This window comes from Macaca fascicularis, chromosome 14, assembly GCF_037993035.2.
Source record: "Macaca fascicularis isolate 582-1 chromosome 14, T2T-MFA8v1.1".
Lineage (NCBI taxonomy): Eukaryota > Metazoa > Chordata > Mammalia > Primates > Cercopithecidae > Macaca > Macaca fascicularis.
The window spans coordinates 128,683,073-128,705,993 of record NC_088388.1 but is presented as its reverse complement, the minus strand read 5'-3'; the positions used below and the strand labels follow the sequence as shown (position 1 = coordinate 128,705,993).

General features: G+C 39.6%; 1 protein-coding gene across 19 annotated transcripts in view; it reads left to right on the top strand.

The window, feature by feature from the left end:
* The window catches only part of ZBTB44 (zinc finger and BTB domain containing 44), an 85,721-nt gene that overhangs the window by 44,518 nt on the left and 18,282 nt on the right, over positions 1-22,921 (top strand). For 6 of the 19 annotated variants that reach the window (XM_045369950.3, XM_045369949.3, XM_045369951.3 and 3 more), the window contains exons 3-5: positions 14,542-14,626; positions 17,262-17,425; positions 19,124-19,207. In XM_045369950.3, the coding sequence (XP_045225885.1) occupies positions 14,542-14,626; positions 17,262-17,425; positions 19,124-19,207 (333 nt within the window). Of the gene's footprint in view, positions 1-14,541; positions 14,627-17,261; positions 17,426-19,123; positions 19,425-22,204; positions 22,496-22,921 lie in introns of those variants that run through there. The other 13 variants (XM_065529235.2, XM_015435957.4, XM_045369945.3 and 10 more) reach the window with 8 other exon arrangements.

Sequence of the window (22,921 nt, the reverse complement as noted above, 5' to 3'; positions counted from 1 at the left end):
TTTGAATACTCTTTCTTTCTCTTGGCTGATTGCTCTGGCCAGAACTTCAGTACTGTGTTGAATAGGGGTGGTGAGAGAGGGCATCCTTGTCTTGTGCCTGTTTTTAAAGGGAACGCTTTCTGCTTTTACTCATTCAGTATGATACTGGCTATGGGTTTGTCATAAATAGCTCTTATTATTTTGAGATATGTTCCATCAATACCTAGTTTATTGAGAGTTTTTAGCATGAAGAAGTGTTGAATTTTTTAAATTTATTTTAAATTTATTTTTTATTTAATTTAATTTTTTTTTTTTTTTTTTTGAGACAGAGTCTCATTCTGTCACCAGGCTGGAGTGCAGTGGCATGCACTGCAACGTCCCCCTCCCGGGTTCAAGCAGTTCCCCTACCTCAGCCTCCCGAGTAGCTGGGACTACAGAGGCGTGCCACCACACCCAGCTAATTTTTGTTTTTTTAGTAGAGATGGGATTTCACCATGTTGGCCAGGATTGTCTTGATGTCTTGACCTCGTGATCCTCCCGCCTCAGCTCCCCAGAGTGCTGGGGTTACAGGTGTGAGCCACTGCACCCGGCCAGGGCTGTTGAATTTTATCGGAGACCTTTTCTGTGTCTATTGAGATAATTGTGGTTTTTGTCATTGGTTCTGTCTTATGTGATGGATTACGTTTATTGATTTGCATATGTTGAACCAGCCTTGCGTTCCAGGCATGAAGCCAACTCGATCCTGGTGGATAAGCTTTTTGATGTTCTGCTGGATTCAGTTTGCCAGTATTTTATTGAGGATTTTCACATCGATGTTCATCAGGGACATCGCCCTGAAATTTTCTTTTTTGTTGTTGTCCCTCTGCCAGGTTTTGGCATCAGGATGTTGCTGGCCTCATAAAATGAGTTAGGGAGGAGTCCCTCTTTTTCTGTTGTTGGGAATGGTTTCAGAAGGAATGATACCAGGTTCTCTTCGTACCTCTGGTAGAATTCGGCTGTGAGTCTGTCTGGTCCTAGGCTTTTTTTGGTTGGTAGGCTATTTCAGGAGAGTTTTTAACATGAAGGAGTGTTGAAAAAAATTTTTTTTTTTTTTGAGGTTCTGCTTCAATTTCAGAACTTGTTATTAGTCTATTCAGGGATTCGACTTCTTCCTAGTTTAGTCTTGGGAGGGTGTATGGTCCAGGAATGTATCCATTTCTTCTTGATTTTCTAGTTTATTTGCATACAGGTGTTTACAGTATTCTCTGATGATAGTCTGTATTTCTGTGGGATCAGTGATGATATCCCTTTTATCATTTTTTATTGTGTCTATTTGATTATTCTCTCTCTTTTTATTAATCTGGCTAGCAGTCTATCTATTTTGTTAATCTTTTCAAAACAGTTCCTGTATTCATTAATTTTTTGAAGGGTTTTTCATGTGTCTGTCTCTTTTGGTTCTGCTCTGTTCTTAGTTATTTATTGTCTTCTGCTAGCTTTTGAATTTGTTTGCTCTTGCTTCTCTAGTTCTTTTAATTGTGATGTTAGGGTGTGGATTTTACATCTTTCCCACTGTCTGATGTGAGCATTTAGTGCTGTAAATTTTCCTCTAAACACTGCTTTTAGCATATCCCAGAGATTCTGGTACGTTGTCTCTTTGTTCTCATTGGTTTCAGAGAACTTTGTTATTTCTGCCTTAATTTCGTTATTTACCTAGTGGTCATTCAGGAGCAGGTTGTTTAGTTCCCTGTAGTTGTGCAGTTTTGAGTGAGTTTCCTAATCCTGAGTTGTAATTTGATTGCACTGTGGTCTGAGAGGCTGTTATGATTTCCGTTCTTTTGCATTTGCTTCCAATTATGTGGTCTGTTTTAGAGTAAGTGCTGTGTGGTACTGAGAAGAATATATATTCTGTTGATTTGTGGTGGAGAGTTCTGTAGCTGTCTATTAGGTCTGCTTGGTCCAGAGCTAAGTTCAAGTCCTGAATATCCTTGTTTATTTTCTGTCTCGTTGATCTGTCTAATATTGACAGTGGGGGGTTCAAGTCTCCCACTGTTATTGTGTGGGAATCTGAGTCTCTTTGTAGGTCTCTAAGAACTTGTTTTATGAATCTGGGTGCTCCTGTATTGGGTACGTATATATTTAGGATAGTTAGCTCTTCTTGTTGCGTTGATCCCTTTGCCATTATGTAATGCCCTTCTTTGTCTTTTTTGATCTTTGTTGGTTTAAAGACTGTTTTATCAGAGACTATGATTGCAACCCCCACTTTTTTTTTCCTTTTCATTTGCTTGGTAAATATTCCTCCATCCCTTTATTTTGAGTCTGTGTGTGTCTTTGACCCATGTGAGATGAGTCTCCTGAACACAGCACACCAATGGGTCTTGACTCTTTATCCAATTTGTCAGTCTGTGTCTTTTAATTGGGGCATTTAGCCCATTTACATTTAAGGTTAATATTGTTATATGCAAATTTGATCCTGTCATCATGATGCTAGCTGTTTATTTTGCACATTAGTTGATGCAGTTTCTTTATGGTGTCATTGGTCTTTGTATTTTGGTGTGTTTTTGCAGTGGCTGGTACTAGTTTTTTCTTTCCATATTTAGTGCTTCCTTCAGGAGCTCTTGTAAGGCAAGCCTGGTGGTTACAAAATCCCTCAGCATTTGCTTGTCTGTAAAGGATTTTATTTCTCCTTCACTTATGAAACTTTGTCTGGATATGAAATTCTGGGTGGAAAATTCTTTAAGAATTTGAATATTGGCCCCCACTCTCTGCAGAGCGATCCACTGTTAGTCTGATGGCTTCCCTTTGTAGGTAACCTGACCTTTCTCTCTGACTGCCCTTAACATTTTTCCTTCATTTCAACCTTGGAGAATCTGACGATTATGTCTCCTGGGATTGCTCTTCTTGAGGAGTATCTTAGTGGTGTTCTCTGTATTTCCTGAATTTGAATGTTGGCCTGTCTTGCTAGATTGGGGAAGTTGTCCTGGATAATATCCTGAATTTGTTTCCAATTTAGTTCATTTCTCCCTGTCACTTTCAGGGACCCTAATCAATCGTAGGTTTGGTCTTTTCACGTAGTCTCATATTGCTTGGAGGTTTTGTTTGTTCCTCTTCAATCTTTTTTTCTCTAATCCTGTCTTCATGCCTCATTTCAGTAAGTCTGTCTTCATTCTCTGAGACTTTTTTTCCGCTTGATCCATTCAGCTGTTGATAATTGTGTATGCTTCGTGAAGTGCTCATGCTGTGTTTTTCAGCTCTATCAGGTCATTTATGTTCTTCTGTAAACTGGTTATTCTAGTTAGCAATTCCTATAACCTTTTGTCAAGGTTCTTAGCTTCCTTGCATTGGGTTAGATAGAACATGCTCCGTTAGCGCAGAGGAGTTTGTTATTACCCACCTTCTGAAACCTACTTCTGTCGATTTATAAGATTCATTCTCTGTCCAGTTTTGTGCCCTTGCTGGAGAGGAGTTGCAATCATTGGAGAAGAGGCATTCTGGTTTTTGGAATTTTCAGCATTTTTGCGCTGGTTTTTCCTCATCTTGGTGGATTTATCTACCTTTGATCTTTGAGGCTGATGACCTTGGGATGGGTTTGGATGGGGTTTCTGTGTGGAGGTTTTATTTGTTGATGTTGATGTCATTGCTTTCTGTTTGTTAGTTTTTCTTCTAACAGGCCCCTCTTTTGAAGGTCTGCTGCAGTTTCCTGGAGATCCACACCAGACCCTATTTGCCTGGGTATCACCAGCAGAGGCTGCAGAACAGCAAAGATTGCTGCCTGCTCCTTCCTCTGGAAGCTTCATCCCAGAGGGGCACCAGCCTGATGCCAGCTGGAGCTCTCCTGTATGAAGTGACTGTCACCCCTGTTGGGAGGTCTCTCCCAGTCAGGAGGCACGGGGGTCAGGGACCCACTTGAGGAGGCAGTCGGACCGTTAGCAGAGGTTGAGTGCTGTGCTGGTAGAACCCCCCTTGTCAGTATCCACTGCTCTCTTCAGAACCTGCAGGCAGGGACGTTTAAGTCCACTGAAGCTGCGCCCACAACCGCCCCTTCCCCCAGGTGCTCTGTCCCAGTGAGATGGGATTTTTATCTGTAAGCCCCTGACTGGGGCTGCTGTCTTTCTTTCAGAGATGCCCTGCCCAGTGAAGAGGAATCTAAAGAGGCAGTCTGGCCACAGCCACTGTGCCGCACCATGTTGAGTTCTGCCCAGTCGGAACTTCCAGGCCTTTTTAGCAGTGTCAGGAGAAGACCACCTACTCAAGCCTCAGTAATGGCGGCTGCCCCTCCCCGACCAAGCTTGATCGTCCCAGGTCAACTTCAGACTGCTGTGCTGGCAGTGAGAATATCAAGCCAGTGGTTCTTAGCTTGCTGGGCTCTGTGGGAGTGGGACCTGCTGAGTAAGACCACTTGGCTCCCTGGCTTCAGCCCCCTTTGCAGGGGAGTGAATGGTTCTGTCTCACTGGGGTTCCAGGCACCACTGGCATACAAAAAAAGAAGAGCTAGCTTGGTGTCTGCCCAAACTAACCACCTGGTTTTGTGCTTGAAACCCAGGGCCCTGGTGATGTAGCACACGAGGGAATCTCCTGGTCTGCGAATTGCAAAAACTTCCTGGGTGAGGCGATGCCCCACCCTGCTTCTGCTCGCCCTCTGTGGGCTGCACCCACTGCCTAACTAGTCCCAGTGAGATGAACAGGGTGCCTCATTGGAAATGCAGACACCCGCCTTCTGTGTCGGTCTCACTGAGAGCTGCAGACTGGAGCTGTTCCTATTCAGTCATCTTGCCAGCAGCCAAAACGTAGTGTCTTTTTGGGAGAAATAATTTCATCCACAGCAACCACTGAAGTTCATATTCCTGAATTGGGGTCAAAATAGTTTTGCAGAATTTACATGAAGACACATCCAACAAAAGATTTAATTTGAAGAAATCATAGCTATTTGTTGATACAGCCAAGTTTTTAGTAAACTACCAGAGTAAGTAATTGAAAACACCTTGGTACCTTCTGAATAACAAACTGCCTACTGAATAATTATAATTTTAATCATTTAAGGAAGTAGAAACCCAAATATTTATCTAAACATCTAAGATACTTAGTTAGGCATGTGAAATAGTCATTCTTTACCACTCCCAAGTATATATAATCAGTTCAGGTTTTGCCTTTATGATAGTTTTGTTTTTGTTTGAGACTGAGTCTCGCTCTGTCACCCAGGCTGGAATGCAGTAGCATGATCACAGCTCACTATAACCTCTGCCTCCCAGGTTCAAGCAATTCTCCTGCCTCAGCCTCCCAAGTAGCTGGGACTACAGGCACACGCCACCACACCTGGCTAATATTTGTATTTTTTGTAGAGACGGAGTTTCACCATGTGGGCCAAGTTGGTCTCAAACTCCTTACCTCAAGTGAGCCACTCACCTCAGCCTCCCAAAGTGCTGGGATTACAGGCCTGAGCCACTGTGCCCAGCCCTTTATGATGTTATTAACAAGAGTTAATGAGTAGAACAAACCTTTCAGTTATGTAAGTAGAATCTGTTACCTATATATTATTATAAAAGGATTCTATAAAGCGGACATGGGAACCACTCTGATGTGAATATCATATAATCAGATAATCCCAGTGTGGTTTGTTTCTTGTGTTTTTTTGTTTTTGTTTTTTGTGGTTTTTTGAGCCAGGATCTTGCCCTGTTGCTCAGGCTGGAGTGCTGTGGTGTGATTTTAGCTCACTGCAGCCTCTGCCTCCTGAGTTCAAGTGATTCTCCTGCCTCAGCCTCCCGAATAGCTGGGATTACAGGTACCTGCCAACACACCTGGCTAATTTTTGTGTTTTTAGTAGAGACGGAGTTTCACCATGTGGGCCAGGCTGGTCTCAAACTCCTGACCTCAAGTGATCTGCCTGCCTCAGCCTCCCAAAGTGCTGAGATTACAGGCGTGAGCCACCATGCCCGACTCCAATGTGATTCTTTTTCCTTGCCATCATGGCACATGTACTAATCACTCTCAACAAACTTATCTTAACTCCAAACTTGCATACTAAAACAAAACCGCACAGAAAAAAAAGTAAATTCCTTGGGGGATTGAAGGCAGTCAGTAAGTTTGAGAGGGAGAAAAGCAAGATGCGCATGGTACTTTTTCCACTGTAAGTTCCATAAGAGGACTTAATTTTACTTACTAATTGGTTAAAGAACATCTCTGAGAGGTGTCTTGTCTTTCTAGTAATGGGGAGAATATAATGTTTAGTATATTATTTTCAAATTTTCAAAATAATAATTTGATTATCCGTGAAATTAGTTCAGATAGGATTTTACCTGCTGTTTTAGGTTCCCTTTGTTGCCCCTTGCCCATGGAAAGGGTGTAAAATTCAGTATCCTTAACTTGCAGCTAATAAAAGCAATAAATACAACACATTTAAAGGAGAAAAAAGACTGCTGGTTTTAGGTTGTGCCTTGGTACTTAAAAACATGACTCCCTCGTCCTTCCTAACCCCATCCCCACTCCTAGGCAAACCACTGTTAATATTAATAATTGCGTATTCTGGATATTTTATATCAGTGGTATTATGATATAATTATGAAATATGTGGGGTTTTTTTGTTTTTTATTTTCCCTCACTGGCTTCTGTCATTACCATAACGTTTTCACAGTTCCTCTGTGTTATACCTTGTAAAGTTTTGAAATGGTTTTGCCAGTCAAAGATCTGAACTTGGCCTCCAGGGCCAGTTCAGATGAACTAATCCAACCTATGTTCATCCCCTCGTTATAGTTTATTTCTCTTGTAGACTCTAAACACAGTAGGCAGGCAGGCAGATGATCTTCAGAGCAGGTGTTAGTCTAGAAAACAATTTCATCAAAGAGCAACACAATCTGAATAACCAAAATATTTTCGAAAAACTGTTTCTAGGAAAACAAAGCAAACCTGACAGTGAAGGGCTTCATTGAACTATTTGAGCTTAATTCAGCATGAACTTACATCCCAGCAAGGGCAGGTGGCACCTCAAAAGGGATTTTATATCTGCCTTCTCATCAAGGATCCCAGGATGAAGCAACAAGGGCTTTTAGTTGAATCTCAGTGGATCTTCATTTCTGCCAGGGCCCTATAGCCGAAGACCACCTGTGATTGAACAAGTTGAGTTTGTTGCTCATTTGCAGCAAGGGTGATTATCCACCATGGGTTTTTTAGGGCTGGTTCTCAGTAAGAAGGTGTTAAAAAGGCCTTAGCACAGGATTTGGCCTTGTATTGGGTGATTTCAGGGATGCCTACTCTCTGTCAGGGAGGGTTCAAGGAAGTGAGGTTTGCTCAGGACTGGTGATGTCAGAAAGGAGAGAGATTTCTATTACTGAATATCTTTATAAATATTACCTAGGAATGCAGACTAAAGTGAATCTATAGCAGTAGTGACTGTTTAGCTGGAGATAGATGGGGATGACTGGCATGTTTGTGATTGCACAAATAAAAGTATTTTTTAGTCTCACTGTAATAGGGATCACAGTGACTTGATCTTCTGTTGTTTCCTGAGACTATTTATGTTCCCCAGGAGAATACTATGGCTGTAAGGACCAGGCCCCACCCCTAAGTGAGTGCCAAGCCTGTTTCTGAATGTTAGAAGATGCTTCTCTTTTTCAAGTATGAAGTGAGATCTTATATTGAAAACCTTTTAGAACAATGCCTGGCACATGGTAAATACTCAATAGGAGATGACCACTGTAATTACTTTTCCAAAGGTATCTTTGTAAGTGTCTTGAATACCTAAACAGTGGCAGCAGCAACTTGAGTTTGATGCAACAGAAGCTGTCATACAGCACTTGTAATTGGGGAGAGAGTGGACTCCGTCTTGATAAGCTAGCCCTTAACTGTACAAAGCTGATTGTCTCTATGAATCAGTTTTACTGTTTCACAAGGTGAAAACCATCTGACCAGAATCCTTAGCCTCTCACTACCACTGAGAACAGACTCTCTATAGGGTAGAAAGGAAACTTCATTTTAAGAATTTAAGAAACATCACTGTCACCTCAGGAAAGTAATATTGTGCACATATATGTGTATATATATGTGTGTGTGTATATATATGTGTGTGTGTATATATACGTGTGTGTGTATATTCTGCTGTTAAATCAGTTTAACTGAAATTCCAATTCATATGATTACTTGCGTTGTTTGCAAAAACCATCATTTCAAGAAAAAGAGTTACACAAAATTTATTTTTTGCTGATAGTTGCGTAAGTGATATAACACTATGTGTTTACCTCCACAGTATACATAGAATTTTAAGAGTCTGTTTTAACTCATTTAGCTTGGAATGGCTTTCATTTTTAGCTGTTGGTGCATTCAGTAGCCATGAGTGAGGGAAAGTAGTTTTGCTTTGCTTTGCGTGCTCACTATCCATTGAATTAGGGGATCTAGACATTTTAGAATGTAGAGATGGATTTGTTTTAAGAAGGACCATGTACTTAGATGTATCTTGTACTGCATTTTAGTTCTTTTAGACCAGCTTTTTAAACAAACCTTTGAAGGTACTAGAATCAGTCCCAGACAGTGTGGTTTTTATTCTCACCTCACCAAGAGTCCACTCCCTCCTAGAAAGAGTATGGCCTGCCTGATAGTGAGAAGCCAATGTCAGTTAGATCAGTCTTCTTCGCCTAACCTTATCATAACTCCAGGCATTTTTTTTGCCAAGGCTTTGCCTATAAGCTTTAATATTGTCTGTGCTCTGAATAAGTTCAGAATACTGTAAAATAGATCTTTATGTCCATGGGACCAAGTCTAATTACTGGCGTTTTTCCAGTTTTTTATCCCAGGACAGATTGAAATGTTAATGTTTATTTCTCTTTTCTTTAAGGGAAAAACTGAGAATGGGAAGATACTGACAAGTAAACAGTTCTTTCTTAAAATGCAGCATTATCTGGTTCTCTGTCCTACATGTGGATTAAAAACGAGTAAGAAGAACCCGGGAATAAGTTGCATAAGTAGACATAGGGGAAAAGCGGAAATGCCCTTTGGTAGTAAGGGAAAGAAAAGACACACACAGAAATGCTACACACACACCAGAAGGGATGGAATGGGGAGACCAGAAAGAATGGGGGTGCAATTGCGGATGAATGTAAACACACATAGTCCTGCGTATTTTCAAAAGCCTTAGAGCATATGCACGTATTAGAACACAGTATAATAATGAGCGTTAGGATTGTGGTGAGTCATCAAGAAACAAAAAATAATTCATATTTGGTAGCCTTCATTTAGGAAGTCAAGGCAAAACGTAACCCTGTCACAAATTTTCCAGTACAAGTGATTAAAGTTTGGATGCCTTTAAATTTAGTTTTTTAAAAAATTGTATACTTAAGTGGATAATTTATCTGTTTCCTAATGACAGCAATTCAAGTGTTCCAAAGAGGGAAACTTAAGTATTAGATTCCAAATTTTCATCAGAAGGAAATTTCATCCCATATGTTCATTAGCAGATGATATTTATTAAATGTTCACATGTATATGGTGGTGTACAAACTGTTACAGTTAGTACATTTTCATTTTCATTAAAATATTATAACCAAAAGCTTGTTTGGTGTTAAAAGACCGAAATTCTCAGAGGCTCAGATTTGTTCATTTGGTGCAACACAGCTAATTTGTGTTCAGTAAAGAAATTGGCAGAGTTAATTACCTAATGAGAATAAGCTAGGTGGTTTGAGTCTGCTGTCCCACCACAAACAACAAATTTTAAGTTTTTAAAAATTCACCTTTAAACTGTTTGAAAAGCTGAAAAGATGGCTAAGGAACTGCAAGGTTAAATTAGGAGAGAAAGCCTGGCCCAAGGAGGCAAGTAGATCATCAGAGCACTAAAATCAGTTTTGCCTTTTAGATATTTGCCAAAACACAAATGGGCTTTGGTTGATCAACTCAAAGAGCAGGAGAAATGAAACAAAGCTCAGAGCGTGTAAAGTTGTAAGTCTTGAAAAGTTGCCCTACACATTAAGCAGGGAGTAGGTTTACATTAGAACTAAACCTGCTCCCTGCTTAATGTGTGTATTGTAGCACATACCTGATTAGTAATAATTTAAAAATCCAGTAATACCAAGTGTTGGTAAGGATATGGAGCAACACAACTCTGATATACTGCTAGCAGTGATGCAAATTTAGTACCATCATTTTGGAAAAGAATTTAGTGTTTTCTAATAAGGTTGAAGATAAATGTATTCAGTGACCTGGCAGCTCCATTCCTGCATATACACCACTTCCATTCCTGAGTATATACCATGGAGAAAGCATGCTCGTTTGCATTGTCCTTTGGGATAGCACTATCAGAACTAAACCTGCTCCCTGTCCTCCAAACTCCAGGGGACTGTAGAAAAACCTGCCTGGGCAGTGAGCAGACTAGAAAAGGAAAAAGGAAAACACATCCCTGAGAAGTTACTGCTGGCCCACTTACAGATTGGTACAACACAGACTTTGAGTGGGTAGGCCAAGGAATCTCAAACAGTGAATCTCACATAGATAATGCTGCCCAGGAACCTAGCAGAAGCAAACGTAAAACTTCTCTGGAAAAGGACATATGTATCCTTACCTCAGCAACTCACTTTCCTACAAATAATTTTCAAGGGCAATAACCAGTTGAAAAATTACCAGAGCACTCAAGAAAACAAGGCAGAGAGAGAACTAACAGGAAAAAAAAAATGTGTTTTTTAAATGCAGCAGAAATACATTAACATAGCCAATTGGCATAGTTTTCAAGCACAGATATAAAATAAATAAGCTTACTGTATTTAACAAAATAAACACAAACAATGATTGCAGAGAACAGTAAACTGTAAAAAGTGGCATAGCAGATTTAAGGAGTACCAAATGGGACTTTTAGAAAAGAAAAATGATAACCAAAATTAAAATCTCCGTGAACATTTTGGCAGCACATTGCACTCAACAGAAGAGAGAATTAGGAAATTAAAAGATAAACTAGAAGAAATTACTTCACTGCTATACAGAGAGAGACACAGTGGTGGAAACTGCAGTAGCAAAGTGGAGAAGGGTGTGGAAAACAACAAATGTAGGTTTGATGGAAGCTCTAAAGAGAGAGGAGAGAATGGCTGAGAATTTTCCAGATTTGGTGAAAGACATCAGTCCCAAACAGGAGTAGTGAAAAGAAACACAGACCTAGACACATTGTAGAGAAAATTCAGGGGGAAAAAAAAATTTTAAAGACATTACCTTCAAAAGAATATGACTTTTTAATACCACCAGAAGCCAGTGGGATGATAGTATACTGAAAGAAAATAACTCCCAGTCTAGATTTCTTTTTTTTTTTTTTTTTTTTGAGACGGAATCTAGCTCTGTCACTCAGGCTAGAGTGCAGTGGCACAATCTCGGCTCACTGCCAGCTCCGCCTCCCGGGTTCACGCCATTCTCCTGCCTCAGCCTCCCAAGTAGCTGGGACCACAGGCGCCTGCCACCACGCCCGGCTAATTTTTTTGTATTTTTAGTAGAGACGGGGTTTCACCATGTTAGCCAGGATGGTCTCCATCTCCTGACTTCGTGATCCGCCCACCTTGGCCTCCCAAAGTGCTGGGATTACAGGCGTGAGCTGCCGTGCCCAGGTCCCAGTCTAGATTTCTACACAGAGTAAAAATATATTTCAAGAATGAATTATATTTGAAAAATATATAAATGAAATATAATTATCTTTGAAAATATATAAATGAAATATATCTTCAAACAAAAAGAATTGATCAGCAAGTCATTGCCAAAAAAGTTCTAAAGAATAGACTTTTGGCAGAAGTAAAGTGAGCATGGATGGGAGGATTCATTTGCAAGAATGAACAGCAAAGGAAGAGGTAAATATGAGAACATGTATATATGATAATGTCTATGGGGCTTAAATCAGAACAAAGAAGTAAAATATCAGACAATTTGTAAATGGCAGGACAGAAGTGGTGGAAAATGGAGTTAAAGCTTCTAGGATCTTTGTATTATCCAGAAGGAAGTAAAGTAAACTTTAGACTTTGAAAAACGAAGTATATCTCTAATTTCTAAGGCAACCAGTAAAAAGAAATAGGAAAATATGTGTAACTTCTAAACGAATAGAAGGGGAGAAATGGAAGATTTGTTTCCACTTATATTCAACAAGCTGATTCTCAAATATATATAGGAATGCAGAAGGCAAAAAAATAGCCAGAATGTTCAGAAAGCAAATGAACAAGGTCGGAGGACTTTCTCTACTTGATAGCAAGATCTATTATAAAGCTACGGTAACTAAAGATTGGCATTAATACAAGGGACAGATAAGCAGATGGAACTAGTATAAAACCCAAAAACAGACCTATATATTTATGTATACATGACATACAACAGAGGTGGCACTGCAGAGCAGAGGGCAGACCTTTCGTGACATGTTCAGTCACAAAGTCAACTCCAGATGGGTTAAAGAAAAAGCATAAGGCAAAACATGAATTTTTTTCATAAGATAATTTCACATAGGGAAATGTTTTTTTAAAAACAAGACCAAAGGCTGGGCACCATGGCTCACACCTGTAATCCCAGCACTTTGGAAGGCTGAATTGGGTGGATCATGAGGTCAGGAGATGGAGACCATCCTGGCTAACACGGTGAAACCCCATCTCTACTAAAAATACAAAAAATTAGCTGGGCGAGGTGGTGGGCGCCTGTAGTCACAGCTACTCGGGAGGCTGAGGCAGGAGAATGGCGTGAACCTGGGAGGCAGAGCTTGCAGTGAGCCAACGTCGTGCCACTGCACTCCAGCCTGGGCAACAGAGTGAGACTCTGTCTCAAAAAAAAAAGAACCAAAAAGCCATAACAATGAGAAAAAAATTAAATTAAAATGTTAAACTTTTGGTCATCAGAAGCAGCCTTTAGAAAGGGTAAGAAAAAAAAAAAAAGCCATGGGACGGGGAAAGATTTGTAGTATGTATCACTGACCAAGGGCTTATATACAAATTGTGAAAAGAACTCTTTTTAAAAAGGCAGACAACTCCGGCATTTCACAAAAGAGGGAGGAAGGGAGATTCAATAAATATGTGAAACTAGATTCACCTCGGTAGTAATAAGGGAAATGGAAATGCAATTCAAACCACAATGAAATATTGTAACACACCAGATTGGTAAAAACCAGTGGTAATAACTTAAAAATCCAGCAATATTAAGTGTTGGTAAGGATGTAGAACAACATAACTTTGATATACTAGCAGTGATGTGAATTTAGTACAGTTACTCTGGAAAGAGTTTAGTATTTTCTTTTTTCTTTTTTTTTTTTGAGACAGAGTCTTGCTCTGTCGCCCAGGCTAGAGTGCAGTGGCGCTATCTCAGCTCACTGCAAGCTCCGCCTCCCAGGTTCACACCATTCTCCTGCCTCAGCCTCCCCAGCAACTGGGACTACAGGCACCCGCCACCACGCCCAGCTAATTTTTTTGTATTTTTAGTAGAGACAGGGTTTCACCGGGTTAGCCAGGATGGTCTCGATCTCCTGACCTTGTGATCCGCCTGCCTCGGCCTCCCAAAGTGCTGGGATTACAGGCGTGAGCCACCGCGCCCGGCCTGAGTTTAGTATTTTCTAATAAGGTTGAAGATAAATGTATTCAGTGACCTGGCAATTCCATTCCTACATATATACCACTTCCTTTCCTAAGTCTGTACCGTGGAGAAAAGCATGCTTATGTGCATTAAGGATATTCGTAGCAGCATTGTTCTTAATAGCCAAAAATCTGTCCATGAAGAGTAAAATGGAAAATGGTGAATATTATAAACAATGAAAATAAACTTTGGTTACATGTAACAACGATGAGTCCACAATGTTGGAGGAAAGAAGCAAGACAAAAGAATATATATGGTATGACCCAGTTTATATAAAACAGACAACACTAAAAAGTATTGGTTATGGCAAGCCTCGGCAAACTTTCCTTTAAAGGCAAGATGATAACTATTTTAGACTTAACTGCCACATAGTCTCTGTCACAACCAAAAGCTACTAAACTCTGCCACTGTAGGGCAGAAGCAGCCCTAGTCCAACCAAAGCTGTGTTCAGCAAGAACGAACACCTACTTTATGGATACTTGTATTCAAGATAAAATTACTTTTAAAAGTGAGGGAACGGGAGGAGGAAAATGGTAACCATAAGAAGCTTTTGGAGAAGGGAGGGATTTATGATCAGGGAAGGATGAATGTGGACTTCAGGATGCTGGCAGTGCTTGCGTGTGGCTTGCGTGTGGAGGTTGCTCGGGTGTTCACTGTATCTTAAATTCTGTAAAAGTTGCACCACAAGTTGTATGTCTTAAGTTTTAAAAAATAAAAATTTCAGTGTTTCCTTAAATGATTAATTATTCAGTTTTATGTGGATTTTTATTTGCTTTTGAATTGCCCTGCTTACTTGCTGAAATGTGTCAAAGAAGTATTTCTAAAAGAACTTAAATAATATAAGACTATTATCTTCCATGTGATTTTTTAAAATCACAAACATTTAAAAACATAGAACACTACTTTGGATTAATAATTCAGGATATGACCACTAAATAATATATGTCAGAGGCTTAGATATAATATAGCTTTCAGTGACAGTCTTGGCTTGTTCACACCGAAGGATTACAGCTGTCGTCTTTCTCTTATTCGCAGGCTCAGTAGATGAAGGCGTTTCGGAGGGGTTGCCTACACTTCAAAGCTCGTCTAGCACTGCCGCTCCTCCGGATGATGACGACCGGTCAGTACTGACAGCATTTCGTTACCTCGTAGGGGTTGTGTTTACAACTCCAAATTCAAACATTTCATCTCAGAGTTGTAGAAGTGTATTACAACTTCACTTCAGTATACTTTTCAGAGTAATGAAGTAGCATCATCACATTATAAATTAGAGCACCTGTACAAGGCTTTTTTTTTTTCCCAACGTTTCCAAAACTACCTAGTCCCGTTGCTTTAAATCATATCTGTATCAAGTGTTCGCAAACTATGAACCGCAGGCTAATTCTAGCCCACCACCTTTATTTGTAAATCAAGTATTATTGGAACACAACCACGCTCCTTTGTTGACATGTTGGTGGTGGATGGCGGAGTTGAGTGGTTGAAACAGACTGTATGGTGTGCAAAGTCAGAATGTGTGCTGTATGGACTGCTGCGAAAAACGTCTGCCAAAGTCTGATCTGTATACCCATAACTCCCTCCCTGCTTGATATTTCCACATAAACGTACACAGGGCATTTCACATTTAATAAGGCCAAGACAGAACTCTTGATTTCTGACTCCGTGTCTGAATCCTGCTTCTCCAGCCTTTCTCCCATTTCAGTGAGCATCATCATTATCCCCTAATTTCTCAAGCAAAATCTCTGAGGATTATTCTTAATCTTTTTTCCTTACCACTCTTCATCTCCCTCCTTGCTTAGTTAATCCTTAAATGAGTCCTGTTAACTCTGCCTATAAAACATATCCTTGTCTACTTTTCCAATCTGTACGGTAGCCACCCTACTCTTAAGTCGCCCACCGTCTTTTGCCTTGACTACTGCAATAGCCTTCCAACTAGCCTCTGATTGCATTCTTCCCCAGTTCGAATCCATTTTCCACGTAGCAGCCAAAATCATCTTTTCTTTTTTAATTAGTCAGATTATATCACTGTTTTAAGCTATAGATTCTTAACATTCTTTATTCATACCTAAAATCTATAGGCCTTGCTATGCCTTCTAAAGCCCTACATGATATGACTTCTGCCTAACTCCTTTCAGACTAGTCTCCCTCTTACACTACATTCTAGCCTCATAGACCTTTCACAGTTCCTGGAGTACTCCATATTTGTTCTTGCCTTTGGGCCATTCTGTCACTTTAGGACCTTTGCCTGAAAAGCTTGCTCTCTCAGTTTTCGCAGTGTTGGCTCCAGATTCTTGACCTTCAGATCACTGTCTTGGTATCAGTTCTCAAGGAGGCTTTTCCTGACCACCAGTCTCAAGCAGCACCCAATCACTATTAGATCCTTCTAATTTAATTCTCTGCTCTGATAATTTCCTTGATTATTTATTATCTGTGTCTCACCCACTGAATGTAGACTCCACTGAATGATTGCATTCTTCCTCAGAGAAGGTCCAGGACAATCTTAAAAACTGTATTTGTTGAAAACTTGAAAGATTCAAGGGACTCAAATTAGGTTTATTTTTCTCGAATAGCTAAACCTGGTAGGGGAGGTTATCAACCGGAATCATTTGTGGATTAATGAAAGCATAAACAAACAGCAGTGTGCCTAGACTCCTTAATTTCAAGTATTAATCAGGTTGTTTGTTCTGTGTTAGATACTGTTCTGCATGGTAGTAATATAGAGATAAGATATGCAGCCCCTTGCCTCAAGGAGCTCAGTCAGTTTTGGAGGAAGTATAAGGATTGAAGATAGACAAACAGATTACCATAAGTGATCTGCAGAGCTCTGTTGCCCTGCATAGGAGGATGCCTACCGCAACCACTGAAAAATCAAAGACGGCTTCCCTGAGGAGCATGTGGCTTCCTAGCTACATTTCGTAAAATGAGTAGGCATTTGGTATAGGATGTGTTTGGGGAGTATGACAACAAATGAGGCTAGAAAGGTACAGAGAGCTCAGATCATGAGGAATCGTGTATGCCTTGCAAAGGGGTTTGATTTTATTCTGAAGATAACAGCCATTGCAGAATTTTAGACAGGGGACTGATTTGATCAGATCGCTATGATACAGTGAGAGGGATGGATTAGAGGAGTGTGGAGCTAAATGGAGAGAGTTATTAACTCAGGCTTGTATTAATGAAGGCCTAAATTTAAGAAGTGGTTAGAAGGAAAGAATTGGCGAGATTAAGGACATCAAAGGTAAAATAGTTGATGATATGTTCTGTGGTTGTATGTCATTCTGGGCTGGGTGCGGTGGCTCATGCCCGTGATCCCAGCACTTTGGGAGGCCAAGGCAGGCAGATCACCTGAGGTCAGGAGTTCGAGACCAGCCTGGTCAATATGGTGAGACCCCATCTCTACTAAAATACAAAAATTAGTCGGGCGTGGTGGCAGGTGCCTGTCATCCCAGCTACTTGGGAAACTGAGGCTGGAGAATCACTTGAACCTGGGAGGCGGAGGTTTCAGTGAGCCGAGATCACGCCACTGTACTCCAATCCAGCCTGGGTGGCAGAGCGAGACTCCATCTCAAAAAAAAGACAAAAGGCATTCTGGACAGTAACATTGTTTTTCATATTGTTAGTGAAACTTGAAATCTAACAGTTAAACTGTTTGAAAAAGTCTTTAAGTGTTTTATCTTTTTTCATTTAAAATTGACCTGTAGCAGTGTTTATTCAGTTTAAAAATCAGAGCCTGGTTGCCTTCTTTGGTCTGTTTTTTTTAGATTGGAAAATGTTCAGTATCCCTACCAACTCTACATTGCTCCTTCTACCAGCAGTACAGAACGACCAAGTCCAAATGGTCCCGACAGACCTTTTCAGTGTCCAACCTGCGGGGTGCGTTTCACCCGTATTCAGAACCTAAAGCAGCACATGCTCATCCACTCAGGTAATGTCACCTTCCCTGTTGTTGCATAAGTGAACACTCTAAAAATAAACATTTTATTTTGGAATCCCAGTTAAAATAGAAAACAGGGGTTTCTGAGTTTAAAAAAAAACTCTGAGAAGTCAAATGAAAACAGATTAGCTAAGGTTTATTGCCAAAATGGTGCAGTGTCAGAAAGCTGTTTGCCATCAGTGTTAAGTATTCTGATTAAAAGAACATAAGGTGATATGGATTTAGTACTTTGTAAATAAAAGACATATTAGGTGTGCACATAGAGGTGAGATAGATAAGCACAACCACAGATGGTAAAGCAAATAGGGTTAAAAGGGTCTGTATGGGTGTTCTTTGTGCTGTTCTTCTTATAACATCTCTGTAAGTTTGAAATTATTCCCAAATAAAAGTGTGTTTAAAAATGTAATATTTTCTTGCAATTTACTTTCAGTTTTACAGTCCTAAATCTCTGTGTGCCCTGATGAGTCAGCTTTGTAGTTTGTACTTTTTTAAAACATAAGAGATATTTTGGATAAATGTATAGAAGGGATTTGAAACTTTAGTTCAGTAATCACATGAAGGCAACAGGATTCTTGTGGGTAAAACACTGACCTCTGATGAGTAAGAGATCTCTGCTGCTGTTTCAGCTGCGAGAGTTACTAGCTCACTTTCCCCTTCTGTAGATAGGTCTTACAGTCCCTGTCCTAGCACCAGCTCTCTGTGACTTTGTTCAGTCAGCAGATTGTGTTTTGAAAGGTTTTAAAATTTTTTCCCCAAAACACTGTGATAATGCATTTGAGGAGACTATTAGTACACTTTATAACTCATTTATTTCTATCAGTATTACCCAAAAACCCCATTTTATCAAATGATGGTTCTGTCATGCTCATTGCATTCAGAGATGTTAAAATTGTTCTTTCTTCTTCTCATTTCTCTGTGAGATAGGGAACAGAGAGTAGGTACTGATGATTTTCACATCTTTTCAATATAAGCCTTTCTAATGAAATGAAATAATACATGGTGTTACATGGGGATTTGGGTTCTATCTACATACTGTAGTTAAATTGTGTTTTGAAGTTAGTAAAATAGATGATTTAGAAAAGTATTCAAAAATCAACTTCAGTAGACATTACCTAGTTTGCCTCCCCTACTGCCTTTTTCTTTTCCTTTTTAAGCACTTGTGACTTTTCACATATTCTTTTTTTTTTTTTTTTTTTTTTTTTTTTTTTTTTTTTTTTTTTTTTTTTTAGACGGAGTCTGGCTCTGTCGCCCAGGCTGGAGTGCAGTGGCTGGATCTCAGCTCACTGCAAGCTCCGCCTCCCGGGTTCACGCCATTCTCCTGCCTCAGCCTCCCGAGTAGCTGGGACTACAGGCACCCGCCACCTCGCCCAGCTAGTTTTTTGTATTTTTTTTTAGTAGAGACGAGATTTCACCGTGTTAGCCAGGATGGTCTGGATCTCCTGACCTCATGATCCGCCCGTCTCGGCCTCTCAAAGTGCCGGGATTACAGGCTTGAGCCACGGCGCCCGGCCATGACTTTTCACATATTCTGCACATGTTCTGAGATACTGAATTAGAGTATGTTTTTACTGGTAATTTTTGTCTTTTCAGATGATCTATTGCTACAGAAATATAGTTCAGAAATTTGTAGGGTTTATGACTTTTCAGTTTATTTTTGTTTTTAGATATTTTGTTTTGCTTTATTTATAGGAATTAAACCATTTCAGTGTGACCGCTGTGGGAAAAAGTTCACCAGGGCTTACTCGCTAAAGATGCATCGCCTAAAGCATGAAGGTAAACGCTGTTTCCGGTGCCAGATATGTAGTGCCACTTTCACTTCCTTCGGGGAATATAAACACCACATGAGGGTTTCCCGGCACATTATCCGCAAGCCTCGGATTTACGAGTGCAAAACATGTGGCGCCATGTTCACCAACTCTGGAAATTTAATCGTGCACCTGAGGAGTCTGAACCATGAAGCATCAGAGCTAGCAAACTACTTCCAGAGCAGGTGAGGTGCACAACAAAAACCCAACCAGGAAAACTGCTTTCTAAACTCTCTTTTCCTGCTTTTAGGGCAGCCTTCTGTGTTTTTACATTAGGTTGCCAGCTAGTCAGTCCCTGATCTGATAAAATTTTGCTGAGTCTTCTAAGCATATAAAATTATAAACATTTTATAGTTGGTATTAAAAATATCTTCCTGCACAAGTGGACTACTTGTCCTCTTGAGATATTTTTTAAATAATAGAAGGTTTAAGTAATTCCGTATGGACCTTAAATAGATCTTATCGGAAATTTTTTTTTTTTTTTGAGGTGGGGTTTCGCCCTGTCTCCCAGGCTGGAGTGCAGTGGCGCGATCTCAGCTCACTGCAAGCTCCGCCTCCCAGGTTCATGCCATTCTGCTGCCTCAGCCTCCCAAGTAGCTGGGACTACAGGCGCCCGCCACCATGCCTGGCTAATTTTTTGTATTTTTAGTGGAGACGGGGTTTCACCGTGTTAGCCGGGATAGTCTCGATCTCCTGACCTTGTGATTCGCCTGCCTTGACCTCCCAGAGTGCTGGGATTACAGGCGTGAGCCACTGCGCCTGGCCTTATTGGAAATTTTACCATGTCAGATGATACTTAGTGGTAGTGGATTACTTCAGACTCTGGATGTTAATAAAATTCTTGACCACTTCTCTCTATTTAAAAAAATTTTATATAAAGGAATATCCATTGGCCAGTAAGAAAAATTTTCAGTAGCAGCTATAATGGGTGTGATGGTTTAGATCATGAAGTCATTCCTATTTTCATTCAGTTTAGAGCTCTATTATTTTAATATTAATATATAATAGAATTACCTTTCTGATTTGTAGGGCATCCAAGGAAATAGGTTCTAGTTCTAGCTCTGCCACTAACTGCTGTTGATTAAACGTGTCACTTTACAGATGAAAAAGCTTGTAACTTAGAGAAAGATAAAATGTAAGCTTTAAATGATGGTTTCTAAGGCCTCCTCTAGATATAAAACTGTTGTTTTAAATTGTTTATAAGAATTGTACTTCTGCAGGAATCCTTAGTTTCTAATTAAATGAAATTTTTACAAATTTTTTTTTTTTTTTTTTTTTTTTTTTGGAGACAGAGTCTTACTCTGTCACCCAGGCTGGAATGCAGTGGCACAATTTTGACTTACTGCAACCTCAGCCTCCTGAGTAGGTGGGATTACAGGTGCCCACCATTACACTCAGCTAATATTTGTAGTTTTAGTAGAGATGGGGTTTCATCATGTTGGCCAGTCTGATCTTGAACCCCTGACCTGAAGTGATCTGCCTGCCTTGGCCTCCCAAAGTGCTGTGGGATTACAGGCGTGAGCCACCATGCCCAGCCCAAATCTTTACATTTTAAGTCACCTTTATTTTTAAAACCTTTTTATTTTTTAATTGAATAGATGGGGTCTTGCAGTGTTGCCCAGGCTGAAGTGCAGTGGCTATTCATAGACACAATCATAGCGCACTACAGTCTCAAACCCCTGGGGTCAAGCAATTTTCCTGCTGGGACTACAAGTGTGGGCCACCATGCCTGACTTAAAACCTTATTTTTAAACAAATTCCAAATTATTCCTGCATAGATTTTATTTTTCCCCTCAACCAGACATTCATTTTGTTTAATGCAGTCATCTCTAATTCCGAATGTGTGGTTGCCATATCACTAAACCTTAGATTATACATATCATATTAAACACAGTTTGTTCAGGACTAAAATAGTGTTCCTGTTAACTACTCATGTTATCTTTATCTTCCCTGTGCAGAGCCCTGCATTCTCCACTCTTCTTCTCTAACACCTGAAGACTTTTTAGAAAACACAACATAGGGCATTCTAAATTGCTTTGCAGATGAGCAGATTTTAATTTTTTATTAATACTGAACAGTAAAATTATAACTTTATCAAGTCTAATTACATATATTATTGACAATTCTGGTATAATGAAATTTTTAGTTCAGTAATAAAGATCTAAATAAAGCCTCTAAGATAAGACTTATTTCACATACTTAGTTTCAATTACCAAAAAATGCTTATAAGTTGAAAATTTAGGAAATACAGAAAAGTATAAAGAAATTTAAAATGTTTTCTGATCTCAACACTTAAGGAAATTAGCCACTGTTTTAGTATATTTTACAGTCCGTGTTTCCTGTGGGGACCAATAATTACTTTTTGAAGATTAACAACCAATCTCAAGGCATTCATTTCCACATTCTGATTCAAAGATAATTTATTAGTATTTTCATATACCAAATGTAATAGCAGGATACACATAAATTACTTTGTACATTTCCCAACTTTATAGTAGATTTTGTATCAGATCATTTATGCATAAGGACTTAGTTTCTTAACTAAGCCATGTCAAGTTTAGTAACACAAAGCTAGGTTTATATATCTCTTACTCAATGTATAATCAAGAAAAGTTAAGCATTACTCAGATGATCTTTGTTTAAGTGAGCATGCTACATTTGTTTTGTATATAGAAACTCCTCTGCATAGAACAAGAAAGGCTGTTAAGGTGTCCAAAGTTATAATGAAAGTGATAACCTGATGTATTGGTGGTAGGGAAGATTGATACATTTTGGTTTTAATGGATGTTTTGGTTCATGTTTAGCAAAGTTTGTAAGTGGAAAGTTCCTGAGTTTTAATCTTCACCGAACAATTAGTGAAATGAAAAGTCCCAATTTTGTTGTATAAATCAGAGCTTTTTATTGTTGCTTATCTATTACTGGCTTGAAAATTAATTCCATATTTCGTCCTTTGCCTCTTATCTAGTGATTTCCTAGTACCGGACTACTTAAACCAGGAACAAGAAGAGACCCTTGTTCAATATGATCTTGGAGAACACGGTTTTGAAAGCAACTCCTCTGTTCAAATGCCTGTAATTTCACAGGTCTCCTCAACCCAGAATTGTGAAAGCACTTTTCCCTTGGGGTCTCTTGGTGGGCTGGCAGAAAAAGAGGAAGAAGTGCCAGAGCAGCCAAAGACCAGTGCTTGTGCTGAGGCAACCAGAGATGACCCCCCAAAATCAGAGCTGTCTTCTATAACTATTGAGTAATTTTGTGATTTGGCTTCAGTTTTGTTTTTTGGAAAGTGCCTGTGCTTGGTCTTGTACATTTAAATTTAATTTAATTTTTTAAACAAAAAAAGCCGGGTGGGAGGGAGGGAGAGATTGGGAAAGCATTTCCCTTTTCACTTGCTGAGCCCTGAAACTGATTTTATTTTTCATAACTGAGAGATTGCTTCTGTAAGTACACAATAACATGATGTTGAAACAGAAACTATGAGACTTAAGGAGATCTGGTTGACTTAAAACTTATACCAGTTTCTTCTTCCATTGTTAAAAGTAGGCTAACAACAGACCATTAGCTAGAGAGGAAATCTGATGATTATTGACCTTCCTGAGTTGAGAGGGTACATGAGAAACTAATTACTAAACAGCTTGTCAAATGGCCTGAGTAGATACTTAACGGCTGTACACAGGACATTGTA